Source organism: Staurois parvus, unplaced genomic scaffold, assembly GCF_062004578.1.
Source record: "Staurois parvus isolate SC_StPar_1 unplaced genomic scaffold, SC_StPar_1.0 ptg000282l, whole genome shotgun sequence".
Taxonomy (NCBI): Eukaryota; Metazoa; Chordata; class Amphibia; order Anura; family Ranidae; genus Staurois; species Staurois parvus.
This window is the reverse complement of record NW_028318078.1, coordinates 14,223,825-14,237,367: the sequence shown is the minus strand read 5'-3', so window position 1 is coordinate 14,237,367 and position 13,543 is coordinate 14,223,825. Positions and strand designations below refer to the sequence as shown.

At 44.5% G+C, this 13,543-nt stretch overlaps 1 protein-coding gene across 2 annotated transcripts in view; it reads left to right on the top strand.

Annotated features, from left to right (window-relative positions):
- The first annotated feature begins 4,326 nt into the window (after positions 1-4,326).
- Positions 4,327-13,543, top strand: part of LOC149458682 (6-phosphofructo-2-kinase/fructose-2,6-bisphosphatase 4-like) — a 147,184-nt gene continuing 137,967 nt past the window's right edge. Inside the window, exons 1-2 of one of the 2 annotated variants that reach the window (XM_089681971.1) lie at positions 4,331-4,522; positions 10,118-10,274. Coding sequence is in view for 1 of the 2 variants with exons in the window: in XM_089681970.1 (XP_089538096.1) it covers positions 4,489-4,522 (34 nt within the window). In the remaining variant the exon portion in view is untranslated. Of the gene's footprint in view, positions 4,523-10,117; positions 10,275-13,543 lie in introns of both variants that reach the window. The other variant, XM_089681970.1, reaches the window with a different exon arrangement.

The window sequence follows — 13,543 nt, the reverse complement described above, 5'->3', positions numbered from 1 at the left end:
TCATAAACCGAGGTACGCCTGTAAAAGTATGGGTACTGGAAAAAAAAAGGTTATACTCACCTAGGTGGATGCAGCTTTGGTCCAATGCTACAGCTAACCCCCACAACTTCTAAGACTGAGAACTGAGTAATCAATGACTACTGATCGCTCAGCCCTCAGTGACTATGGACTGCCAGTCACCGACTCTCTGCTCTGCCCCTTTAATGCTGTGGAGGGGGCGGGAGAGGCTGACTCAGGCTCTCAGCAGATTGCTGAGAGGCTGAACCAGCTGCCAGTCTAGGCATCTGGGTGGATCCCGGCCATATTTTTAGGATCTTTTTAGAGCCTGGTCTGGCTGAATGACATCATCTGTCAGCTGAAAACAGGTCACAGGAGTGCAGAACAAACTGCACCTTGGTGATCCCCAGGAAAAGTATAGCCAAATTAGCTTTGGCTATACTTCTCCTTTAAGAACTAACTGATCCCTGCTATAGGCTCCAGGCAGCCATCTTGGGTAGGATGGCAACCCTATTGGTTTCCAAAATCCCACATGATTTGGGCACCCATCTTGACTCAAAATAAATCCATAAATAGGAGATTCTGTGTTATTCGCTGTGCCCACATTGTACAAGTAACATAAAGACAGTCTTGGAAGGAAAAAAGTAGGTGTCCCATTACAGGGTGTCTCCTATGTCAGTTTTCTAGAACAGTCTCCCACTGGCAGCTGGATATCTACAAGGACATTTGGAGATTGCAGTGTGACCAAGCAAGGTCATAGCCCCTTCCAAGGGAAGCATTCCTCTGGCATTCTGTGGTCTGTAAGTGCCTGATATACAGTATTACTATTGAAAAGTGCCTTGTGGATAAACAGAGCCATCCTCTGCCTGAAGGAGTGTATTAGCTAAAGTATACATGGCACCATTGCTTTTAACTGCCTTATTTCTGTGAACATTAATTTTCTACAACAACCTTTTTCAACCTTTTCAACAATGAGGAACCCTAGAAATACATTGCTGGTCTCAGGGAACCACTGCTAAAAATGATTATATCTACAAGCCAAGATACATTAAAGTGATGGTCAGTGGAAAGAATGCTCCTAATGCTTGTAGTCATTGGAAAGAATTACCCCTTTACAGATAAAAATATCAATGGTGCCAGTGGGAACTTATCTAAGAGTCAGAAATAGTTCATTGCTTAAGGAGCAGCTAGCAACCTCTGGAGGAACCCTGGCTGACTCTGCTTTCCGACCGCCTTATAGCAGAACTACTGCTACAGGGTGTCAGGGCTGCCCAAAACCACGTATATATTTGTGATTTTGTATCTCCGGGTAGGAGGCGTGTGCACACATGCTGCCCAACCCATGCCGCCATTGGCGGCTTCAGCTGTCAATTACTGGGTCCTGGCCAGAGATTCCCCGCTGGCACCTGGAGATTGCCGAGGAGAGCTCTGTATGTAAACAATACAGATCTCTCCCATCAGCTCTAGCATGCTGATTTGTATTGCTCTTCATAGCAGAGCAATACAAAGCAGCATGCTTACACAGTAAAGCACACACACACAACACAGTAAAACACCACACCCTTTGATCGTCCCAGATGTTAACCCCTTTCTGCCCAGTGCCATTAGTACAGTATCAGTGCTTTTTATTAGCACTGATCACTGTATTAGTGTCAGTGGGGATGTCAGTGGCAGTTGGTCAGAATGCCCGCCGCAGTCCCGCTATAAGTCGCTGATCGCCGTCATTACTAGTATAAAAAAAAATTCCAGTATATATACCGCCATTTGTAAACATTATAACTTTCACATTAACCAATTAATTTACACATAGTGGGATTTTTTTTTAGCCATGTAGCAGAATACATTTTGGTCTAAATCTATGATGAAATTAGATTTTTTTATATTTTTTTACTGCACATGTTTTATAGCAAAAAGTCAAAAATATTGCTTTTTTTCAAAATTGTCGTTTTTTTGTTTATAGCGCAAAAAATAAAAAACACAGAGGCGATCAAATACCACCTCAAGAAATCTCTATTTGTGGGAAAAAAAGGACATAAATTTAATTTGGGTGCAGTGTTGCATGACTGCGCAATTGTCAGTTAAAGTAACGCAGCGCCGTAACGCAAAAAATGGCCTGGTTAGGAAGGGGGGGGGGAGATCGTCTGGAGGGCAAGTGGTTAATAACAAAAATCCCATACTTCCCTTGTAACACAAGTACATAGTACAGCAGGCACATATCAGGAATAGGACATGTTGGGGTAACAAACACTCTGGGTACACTGATTAAGCTCCGCCCATAAGAGAACAGCATCATCATAGAGGACTGTGAAGAAATGGCAAACCCAGATACTCCTGCGCTTAGGGATGGACTCTGTATGGATAGGACCACATCACAAATTTCTTGGGATATGCATGCCTTGCTGCCCTCAAATGACCGGGGAAGGCCAAATATACTACGCAGAGAAAAACAAACAGAGGGCGCACCGGCCTAGTGCATTACCTTAACCACCTCCCACCTGCCATATAAGGTAATGACGGGCGCAAAGCGGTTCTTTCATTCTGGGAGGACGTCATATGATGTCCTCCCACTCTAACCGCGCATGCAAGGCTCCTGGAGCGTGCAGCCTGGCGATCCGTGGTGCGCTGTGTCCCTCGGACACAGAAGATCACCGATCAACGGAAAGAGCCGAAGATGTCGGTTGGGTCATGTGGTCAGCTGTGTCCAATCACAGCTGATCGCATGTAAATAGGGAAATTGTGGTTATCGGCATTTCTCTCCTCACGAGCTGTCGCGCTGACAGCTCGAGAGGAGAGGAGAGCTGGTAATCAGCATTCCTCAGAGGGGACATCTACACTGATCATCAGGGCACTGATGATCAGTGTGCCCTGATGATCTGTGTAGCCCCAGCAGTGCCACCTGTCAGTGCCCATCAATGCCAGCTGTTAGTGCTCATCAATGCCACCTTCCGGTGCCTCATCAATGCCACATATCAGTGCCTACCAGTGCACATCAATGCCACATATCAGTGCCTACCAGTGCACATCAATGCTACATATCAGTGCCCATCTGAGCTGCCTTTCAGTGTCACCTATCAGTGCCAGTCAGTGCCACCTATCAATGCCAGTCAGAGCCACCTACCAATGCTGCCAATCAGTGCCACCTATCAGTACCAGTCAGTGCCGCCTATCAGTGCCAGTCACTGCCGCCTATCAGTGCGCATCAGTGCCTGTCAGTGCTGCCTATCAGTGCCACCTAACAGTGCCAGTCAGTGCCGCCTACCAGTGCCATATATGAGTGCTGCCTTTCAGTGCCCATCAGTGATGCATGTCAATGCCCATAAGTGCCACCTACCAGTGCCTCCTCATCAGTGTCCATCAGTGCCACCTATCAGTGCCCATCACTGCAGTCTCATTAGCGCACATCAGTGAAGGAGAAAATTCACTTATTTACAATATTTTATAACAAAAACTAAGAAAAAACATTTTTTTTCAAAATGTTCAGTTGTTTTTGGTTTGTTTAGCAAAAAATAAAAAACCTAGAGGTGATTAAATACCACCAAAATAAAGCCGTGTCTCAAAAAATTGATAAAGATTTCATATGGGTACAGTGTTGCATGACCGCACAATTGTCATTCAAAATGTGACAGCGCTGAAAGCTGAAAACTGGCCTGGGTTGGAAGGGGTATAAGTGCCCTGTAGCAAGTGGTTAAAAATGTATTTATTAAATGATAAAAGTAGGTATTGTACTCACAAAATGATGATACAGTCAAAGGCACATTGTGAAAGAACCGCTCTGTCCAATCCGCACTACGTGTCTGTCCGTAATGGGAACTCTGGACCTCCCACCTCTGAGACAAGTCCTTGAAACGCGTCAGCCTGTTGGAGGTCCAGAGTGGACAGAGCGGTTCTTTCACGATGTGCCTGTGACTGTACGGTCATTTAGTGAGTACAATACCTGCTTTTATCATTGAATACATTTTTGAAGGTAATGCATTAGGCCGGAGCGCCTCTGTTTGTTTTTCTCTACTCATCATAGAGGACTGCAGGGGATGGTGATCTCGGGTACCATTCGCCCCGCTGGATTGGCAGGCAGGGACCTGGAGGGAAGACGTATGTGAGGATATGTTGCTTCACAATGTAAGGGGATAGAATGCCAAGCAGGAAGTGTTAGAAGAAGTGGGAAAAAAACTCGTTTTAGATGAGGGCTTTAAGTATGATCCGGCACGGAAAGCGTTAACCCCAGTGACAGCCGAGCCTCCAGTGTGTGTAAACAGAGGCTGTGCGCTCCCTGCACTTCCCATCTCTGGAGGCTCCTCCCCCTCCCCGCTCCTCTAATCCCCTGGGCGGGTCGTCAGCTCTACATTCCTCGGGTGCCCGGGTACTCTGACACACGGCGGCTGGGGGCTCAGCTGTCCGGACGTGGCTGAGGAGAGCAACATGTCGGTGGTGCCCGCCTCTCATACGGCTGAGAGCTGCTGACAGTGGAGGAGCCGAGCTCACATCACCGGGGCCATGAGGGGCAACAGCCAATGCCGGGGGAGGAGAGGTAAGACGGAGCCTGTGGGGGCTCATCCGTGTGTGGTAAATGGAGCCATTGTATGGGCATGTGTACGTGCTGCTGAGCATGGAAACACACGTGACTGGGCTGGCTGAGGGCACTTCCCACACTCTTCTATTATTATGATTGTACTGTGTGGGGATGGAGACTCCTCTGCTCTGGCATGTAGCTGTGATGATGGTGAATGTGAGGACTCTGGGATGGACTCTCCTCCCTGCTCTGTACATTCACATAGTGATGGTCCTGCCATGTACAGAGCAGACAGTGGAGGGGCACAGAATGTAAACACAAGGAGAGGAGCCCAGCCCTTCATTCCGCCTGCATTCACTTCCATAGGGCAGGTACATCACCAACATGGTGCATGCTGATCCCAGGAGACACCAAGCCTGCCAGTGGAGTCGGCGGTAATCGGACACCCCCTCCTAGGAGTTGTAGTCCACATCCTCAGCGAGAATGCAATGCAGATTTCATTTTATTTGTTGTGTATTATTCATCAGTGTTCAGATCACTTATTGTTTTATATAAAACACTGCGTATCCCTCAAGGTAACAATGTACAAAATAAACCGAGAATAACAATACATGTGTAAGATAATACAGACCTGTGATGGCAAGTGGCCAGACTGGCTTCTTTAGCCAATCTTATGTCTATGATGGCAGGGAGATGCCCTTCAACCAGTTGTTTGGGGAACATGGGCCAAACCGGTACAGCTGCCCCATAGTTGGATCATTTTTTTTTTTTTTTTTTTTTTTTTCTTTTTGTGATCAACCAGTGAGATGATCCAAAAAAAAAAAAAAACAGATACACCCCCCCCCCCCCCCCCCCATCCACTCATTTGAGGTGGATTAAGTAATCCTCAGCCCTGCACTATTGTATACTGACAGCAAGGACTTCTCCACTGTCACAATACACTGATCAGTGCTGATCCAACACAAGTTTTTCAACAGTACCATTTGAGAGGAGTTGATTACTAGGCGGACTCCTCTTGAACATGAATGGCCATAGATGGATTGGAATTTGGATGGTTCCTGCTGAATCAGTCAAATCTCAATCCATGTATAGCCAGCTTTAAGCAGTCCATACATAAGTCAGGTTTTTACTTTTTGGTTCAACTAGTGGGTTGAATGAAAATAACTGATTCCCTCATCCACACATTCAATGTGGTGGGAGGAATCCTCCCACTAAACTATTGTATTCTGGCAGTAGGGAGACTTCCCCATCATCAGAATATACTGAATGGAGAAAATCTAACAGGGAAGTTGTACAGATTGACTTCTGTACGACCACAGTGTTCATACATGGCTAGAAATTTAGACGGTCCCTGCTAAACCAGCCAAATATCAATCCATTATGGCCAGCTTTAAGCAGCCCATACATTAGTCAGTTTTTTGTTCAGCTAGTTTCCAACATCCACACACTCAACGTGGATGAGGAAATCCTCCCGCTAAGCTATTGTATTCTGGCAGTAGGGAGACATCCCCACCTTCCGAACACACTGATCAGCATTGCAGGCTATAGCCTGCAGCGCTGATTGGGGAAAATCCAAAAGGGTGGTTGCACTGAAGTCGATCTGTAGATCGGCTTCTGTACAACCACAGTGCTCATAGATAAATTGAGTTTTGATCCATGTATGGCTCTAGAAAACCCACACCAGTTGCTGCTGTTCTCCCCTGACATACCTGGCTTCAACAGTGTATAACTCTATTGGGCCCCCCCCCTTTCCTTCTGCATTGACATACCATAATGGTGATCAGCTGATTTGTTGGCACAAGGATTCTCAGATTGTGCCTACATGTCTCGCAACCATCTGAAATCTTTGTGCAACCTAAAGTCTTGGTTTGGAATTTCTGACAACAGTGTAGTGCAAGTGCCCACCTAAACAATCATTTTATATCTATTTACTTAGGTCTAGTTTATACTTGCAGTGGAGGAAGGTAGAAACAAGTGGCTGAGTCACTTCTTTACCGCACCCCCTTAGGCTGCAAATAGAGCCATATAGGGGTATGCACATGCTGTGTCCGCAGTGCAGAGATTTCCCCCATCAGGACTGGCAGGCAGTTCAAGTGAATGGAGCTATGCCACAACTGCATGCAATGCAACATAACACATTCTCACTGCATGTGCCCTGTGAAAAGCAATTAACTTGTTATCCCTCTTCAGAGTGCTACTGCTAGTGTAGATGAGCCCTTAGGCCCTTGAATTGTATAACTGTTGCTTAGTCTGGCCATAGATGAATTTAAATTTGGCCGTTTCAGCAATCTCACTGCCGACGAGATTGCACACCACTTCAAAAGTATTACTATTGAAAAGTGCCTTGTGGATAAACAGAGCCATCCTCTGCCTGAAGGAGTGTATTAGCTAAAGTATACATGGCACCATTTCTTTTAACTGCCTTATTTCTGTGAACATTAATTTTCTACAACAACCTTTTTCAACCTTTTCAACAATGAGGAACCCTAGAAATACATTTCTGGTCTCAGTGAACCACTGCTAAAAATGATTATATCTACAAGCCAAGATACATTAAAGTGATAGTCAGTGGAAAGAATGCTCCTAATGCTTGTAGTCATTGGAAAGAATTGCCTCTTTACAGACAAAAATATCAATGGTGCCAGTGGGAACATATCTAAGAGTCAGAAATAGCTCATTGCTTAAGGAGCCCCTAGCAACCTCTGGAGGAACCCTGGCTGGCTCCATACTTAAGAAACCCTCCCTAGACCCCACCAACCTGAACAACCTTAGACCCATCTCCCTGCTGCCATTTACTTCTAAACTCCTAGAACGCTTAGTCTACAATCGCCTGAGCTCCCACCTCACTGACAACAACCTTCTCGACCCTTTACAGTCTGGCTTTCGCCCCCTACACTCCACCGAAACTGCCCTACTAAAGCACTCTAATGACCTACTAACTGCAAAAACCAATGGCCACTATTCAATACTCCTACTACTCGACCTCTCTGCGGCTTTTGACACGGTTGACCATCCCCTCCTCCTCAAAAAACTAAACTCTTTTTTGGACTCGGCGACTGCTCTCTCCTGGTTCTCCTTCTATCTATCACAGCGCTCTTTCAGTGTTACCTGTAACGCTACCACCTCCTCCTCACTCCCTCTCTCTGTAGGAGTCCCCCAAGGTTCTGTCCTTGGACCTTCTCTTCTCCATCTACACCTCCTCCCCTGGTCACTTGATAAGCTCCCACGGCTTCAATTACCATCTCTATGCTGATGACACACAAATCTATCTGTCTACCCCTCACCTCACCCCTTCAGTTTCCACCCGCATCGCTAGCCTACTAAGCGACATATCGGCTTGGATGTCACTCCACTTCCTCAAACTCAACCTTTCCAAAACTGAGCTCCTAGTATTCCCCCCCCCCCCCGCCCGCGCCACCCCCACTGACTTCACCATAAATATCGCTAACACCATCCTCCGTCCATCCCCTCACGCCAGGGTACTAGGTGTAATCCTAGACTCCAATCTGTCCTTCTAGCCCCAGATCTAATCGCTGACAAAATCATGTAGACTTCATCTCCAAGATACGACTGTTCCTAACCCCGGAAACCACTAAGCAACTTATTCACTCCCTTGTCATATCTCACCTCGACTATTGTAACTCCCTCCTCATTGGCCTACCTTATCGTAGGCTATCCTCACTTCAATCTATCGTGACCGCTGCTGCCAGACTCATCCACCTCACTAACCGTTCTGCGTTCACCACCCCTCTCTGCCAATCCCTCCACTGGCTCCCAGTTGCCCAACGGATAAAATTCAAAACTCTAACAATGACATATAAAGCCATCCACAACACTGCCCCAATTTACATAACTGATCTTATCTCTAAATATCACCCAAACCGCACACTCTGCTCCTTGCAAGACCTCTTACTATCTAGCTCCCTTATCTCCTCCTCCCATGCTCATCTCCAAGACTTCTCCAGGGTGTCGCCCTTCCTCTGGAACTCCCTACCCCAATCTGACTATCACCTACTCTACTTGCCTTTCGGCGATCACTGAAAACCTTTCTCTTCAGGGAAGCCTATCCCGCCCTCTGCTAATTCTGGAATCCTCTACTCTTCCAACCAGTCCATCCCCCACAGTGACTACCTACTGTACCATTCACCCCTCCTTCCTAGATTGTAAGCTCCAAGGAGCAGGGCCTTCAAATCCCTCTTGTATTGTTACTGTATTGTCTCCCACTATAACGTAAAGCGCTGAGCAAACCATTGGCGCTATATAAATCCTGTATAATAATAATTTCAATCTATCTATGGTCATTTCTGCTAGAGAGAAGTCAATCTAACAATTGGACAGGAATATTGGAAATTTTTCATTTGATCAGCGCTGCAGCCAATTGGCTCAGTCTGAGAGTGGAAGAGGTCCCACTGTCACAATACAATAGCTCAGCAGGGAGGATTCCTCCATCCACCTCAATGTTTCGATAGAGGAATCAAAACAATCCATCTATGGGCAGCTTTAATCTAAAGGCAATTGTACATTCAGATTGTGTGGCCAGTTTAAGGCTTGCAGCCAAATATTTCACTGGGGCGACTGGCAATGAGACATCTTGTTGTCTTCAGCCCATTGGGACCTGATGCAGTGAAGTGAAACACTTCCCCTTCTTACAAGCTGCACAGAGATTTTCCAACAATGTGGATTCTTTGTCAGCGTTTTTATTATACCCTAGAGAAATCCTACGTGATCTAATCCTAAACCAGGTTTCACGTTGGGCCATCCTACAGAATTCGGCAATGTCTGGCCACTCTTGGGCCTCTTTGCCATGAGCAAAATGACAATCTCCAGTTCACTTAACTGTAACATTAACCCACATGCTTGGCGCGTATCACACTCATTACTGTTCAGAGATAAACACTGCCCAAATTACACCTCCTGGTTTTCACAAGGGGAGGGGGGGGGTTTTCACAAGGGGAGGCAAATGCTTCAAAAACACACACTGAAGCTTTAGGCAGGTATTTGGCAAGTGGCAATTGAATTCAGTGGAGGCAGCAGATTGCTGCAAAGCCTAGAGTCTACATGCCCCAAATTCTTGACATGATGCTAACACACTGGTGTATACAGTCCCATCTGCCTACCATTGCCTATATATCCTAACATAATATGCATTTATTACAAATATTGCAACTGGACCAAATGTAACTATAGTTGTGGCAGTTTTGTGTATTAAATCAGTTCAGTATTTTGTTAATCTCTTTTACAGCCGCTCCCATGTTGATCATGGATTGCACAGGGATGGCTAGAAGTAAGCAAGCTTTAGTCAGTAGAACTCTGGGAATTATGCCATATGCAGTGTTTACACAAAATACTGTTCATGTTATTGTTTGTAAATCTGTTCACATAAAAGTGACAGGGTAGTGCTTTGTGTGTACATAAGAGGTAGCATTCTATAATCGTACTGAAGTTTGTATTATATAAATGTTGCAATCATGAGACATCAGTTATTTAGCTTAGTTGATTTTTATATAAATAGCCTCAAAGTGTTGCTGTAGGATTGCCATAGAAACTCTTGTTTATTATTGGTTACCCTGTCTCTATACCTACCTTCACCACCACTTTGATCTCTTCTGCCAGAAATTAAAAAGTGGCGCATCATATACCTCCCCAGAATGCAGCTCTTGGGCCCAGAGCTGCCAACCACCAGGCTCAAGAGCTTTCTAAGGAGGAAGGATCATACCATTAGGAGTGATTTCTGATAATTTGGTGGGATTCTAAGCAGTAAGTGGTAAAGGTAAGTGTAGGCACCATAGGGTACCTAGGGCAGGCTGGGGATTGTTATCTTACAGGTTTGCTCTTAAAAAGTAGTTTTAACCCTAGTCTGTGTTTGCTTTTAATACCCAATTGTGTCCTTCCTATAAATGTAAATAATTTGAAAACCAGCTCATGCAAAACTTTGACTATTGAATTGTCTGTTAATTAATAAATTGTGATATGGAAGTTTACATTGTGCAAACATGCATGTTTGGGCCTGTGGAAAAGGGAAGGGGAGGCTTGGCCAATTTGACTTTCTTCTCCTAAGAAACTTACACAGGGGGGATGTATGCCATGGTTCCTTAGTGCCTACAAACGTATAAATATTTTGACCCTATGGCTGCAACTAAGGAATATTTTCAAAATCAATTAGCTGGCTGATTATTATTTCAATTTATCGGAGAAAAACCTCAAAAGTCTGGAGTTAATATACACAATGTATGTGGTTTTCGTTTACAAACTACATTAATTTTAAAATTGAATGTTTAAAAGCAAGTGAACATTTCTGACATTCATCAACAGCACGAACAATTTTCTTACGAATATTCTCGTCTGAAAATCGATATATGTATGACCAGCAAAAGACATAGTAGCAGCAACATGCGTCCTTTTTTTTTTTTTTTTTTTTAATCACCTGTCATGATTGGGTTAAAAAAAAAAAATTAGCCCTTTTCAGCACAAAAACAGCAGATAATCTCTACTATAAGGGGTTCATTTATACTGTGAGACAGCTAAAGTGTGTGTGTGTGTGTGTGTGTGTGTGTGTGTGTGTGTGTGTGTGTGTTTCTACCCAGCAGTTGGATATGGATATATAAGGTATTTTATGAGAGACTGATGTGGAGGGGGGATGTAAATCTTTTATATTAAAGTAGTACTAAAGGCTGAGATTTTTTGCATGGATAAAATCTGCCTTTAGATTCACTCACTTCCTTCTCCTGCCAAGGCCTACATGTCCCATGAGGCTTTGCTCCTCACATTCACAAATTCCCAGGCACTTGCTGATGTGTATGGACAGTGTACTGAGCTGTATGTGTGCTGCACTGTGTGTAACTGACATGTATGGATGGTGTACTGAGCTGTATACATGCTGCACTGTTTTTTTTTTTTTTTGTTTTTTTTTTTGTTTTTTTTTTTTGTTTTTTTTCTGATATGTAAACAAATGCATTCTGTATGCAGGTTAACTAATCCATTATGAAATCCGTTGACAACTATTTTCATAATCTATTATGTCAATTAGTTGTTTCAGTCCTATCTGACCCACTCCTAAAGCCCTGCTAAACATAGAGATACAGCTTACCAAACACGTCCAAAGTGTTGTAACGTACTTTCCCATAATCATCTTCCAGGATAGCTACCTGAGGGATGATTGGCTGTGCCTTCAGGAAACGCTAAGCCAAATGCAGTTTCAAAGTCCCTTCCATCCCCTCATCCTCAGTTTCACTGTTTCCAACCATCCAGGAACTCCTATTGTAATGCTTATTTTGTTGCTGTAGGTCTGGTTATTGTGGTCATAGACCATTCTCAGTGCCATCAGGTCTTAGTCCCTGGACAGTTTTACCCCCTTCCTCTCTGAGGGTTATCTTTCTTCCCTGTACAGGGTTGGAAGTGAGTCTTTTCGCCTTTGTAGCTGTTCCCTACCTGTTTTCTCTAGGGAACAATACGGTGCATCTGGCCCATCCTCGGGGTGGTTCGTGGCATTCCCTCATGTCAGGGCAAAATGGTGGATAGTGTGAGCAATATGGCATTTGGTGACACTTCCAGTGGCAGAAGATGATACCATCGACTGCATTCTGGCTGGCATCTTGAACAGGACTGGCAGAATCGGAACAGTGGAGCAAGTCTGGAGGACTGGGAATGCTGAGGTGACTATGTGAGTCCAGGAGACTGCGGAAACTTAGAGGTCGCTGAAGAGTGAGAGAGCCCAGGGTGCCAGGAGATCACCTATTGAGAGGCCAGGGAGTGGGTGCATGCAGCTGGCTACTTTAACTAAAGGCTGAGTGAGCTATGAGAGCCCTGAGAGATGGGTCTTAAGGATCCCGATAAAAAAGCAGATCTGCTGAAGAGAGCCAGGTGGCTTGGCATTTTTGCTATTTAATATTGAAAATCCCCTGCATGGGCAACTTTTTTTTTTTTTTTTTTTTTGTGGACTTTCCTTTCTGTTTTATTAAAACCTGGGCTGGCAAGGCTTTAACCACATTTCAGACTGGCATGGACTCGCTGAAACACATCTACCATGGAGCAAAACAACCCCAGATCACAAAGGTTGACTGTTCTATACCTGCAGGCTTAGACTTCAGCCTGGGTTTGGTAGTAGAAGCCGGCAGGGATTGTCACAACTCAATGATTTTGTGACCATTCTGAAGATGATTGAAAGAGGTTCTGTGTATGTACACAGATCTTTTACAAACAGTATGCAGCATAGGTAGGAGGAGGGGGAGGCAACTTTTTTTAGCCAGTCTTCTATTAGCCCATTTTTCCACCTTAAGCCTTCCATAGATCACAGGAAGTGACTACCAACTTTCTGCAGTACCCCAAAAAATCAGTTCATTTCTCAAGATGCAAAAAAGGTGTCTCTTGAGATGTCTTAAATTCAAGCGCAGCCTAGCTACGCTGTGTGTCTATGGATGCACATGGTTCAACTCGAATGTGTGCCCCCATAGCAAGTGGCTTGCTATGGGGACACACAGAAGGAGGAACAGTGCTGGCAGGAGGCCCAGAAGAGGAGGCAAGTGGCTACTTTCTTCAATACTCTTGCATAGAGCAGGTAAGTATAAACCTTTTTTATTGTGGTGTGTGGTTTTTTTTTTTTTTTGTTTTTTTTTAAATGTGACTATAATCACTTTAAAGGTTCCATAGCCAGTTGGATTAGGGAAGCCATCCTTCCTGCTTTTAGGAGCGTGGATTATGAGCCTCCAGCTGAGATCAGTGGCAGCATCCGTGACAGAAAGAGACGGAACTTCCTGGGAGGAAATCTCTATTTGCAGTTAGGTCCACAAACTATGCCTTTTGATTTACTAGGGCATTTAATAAGCCAAAGTTTGGCCTTCAGAAAGGTTCTATGGGCTGTCCTCCACTAATGTATGATAGTTCTTTGTTAGACCACTCTGGTAGTTGTCCTGAATGATGATTATGGGAAAACTATGGTTGGGCAGTAATCGCAACATAAAAAGATTTTCAAGTAAACTTTTATTTTTTTCCATAATAACCATTGTTTGAATTACTATTACAATGCTGATATTCTAAAAAGGT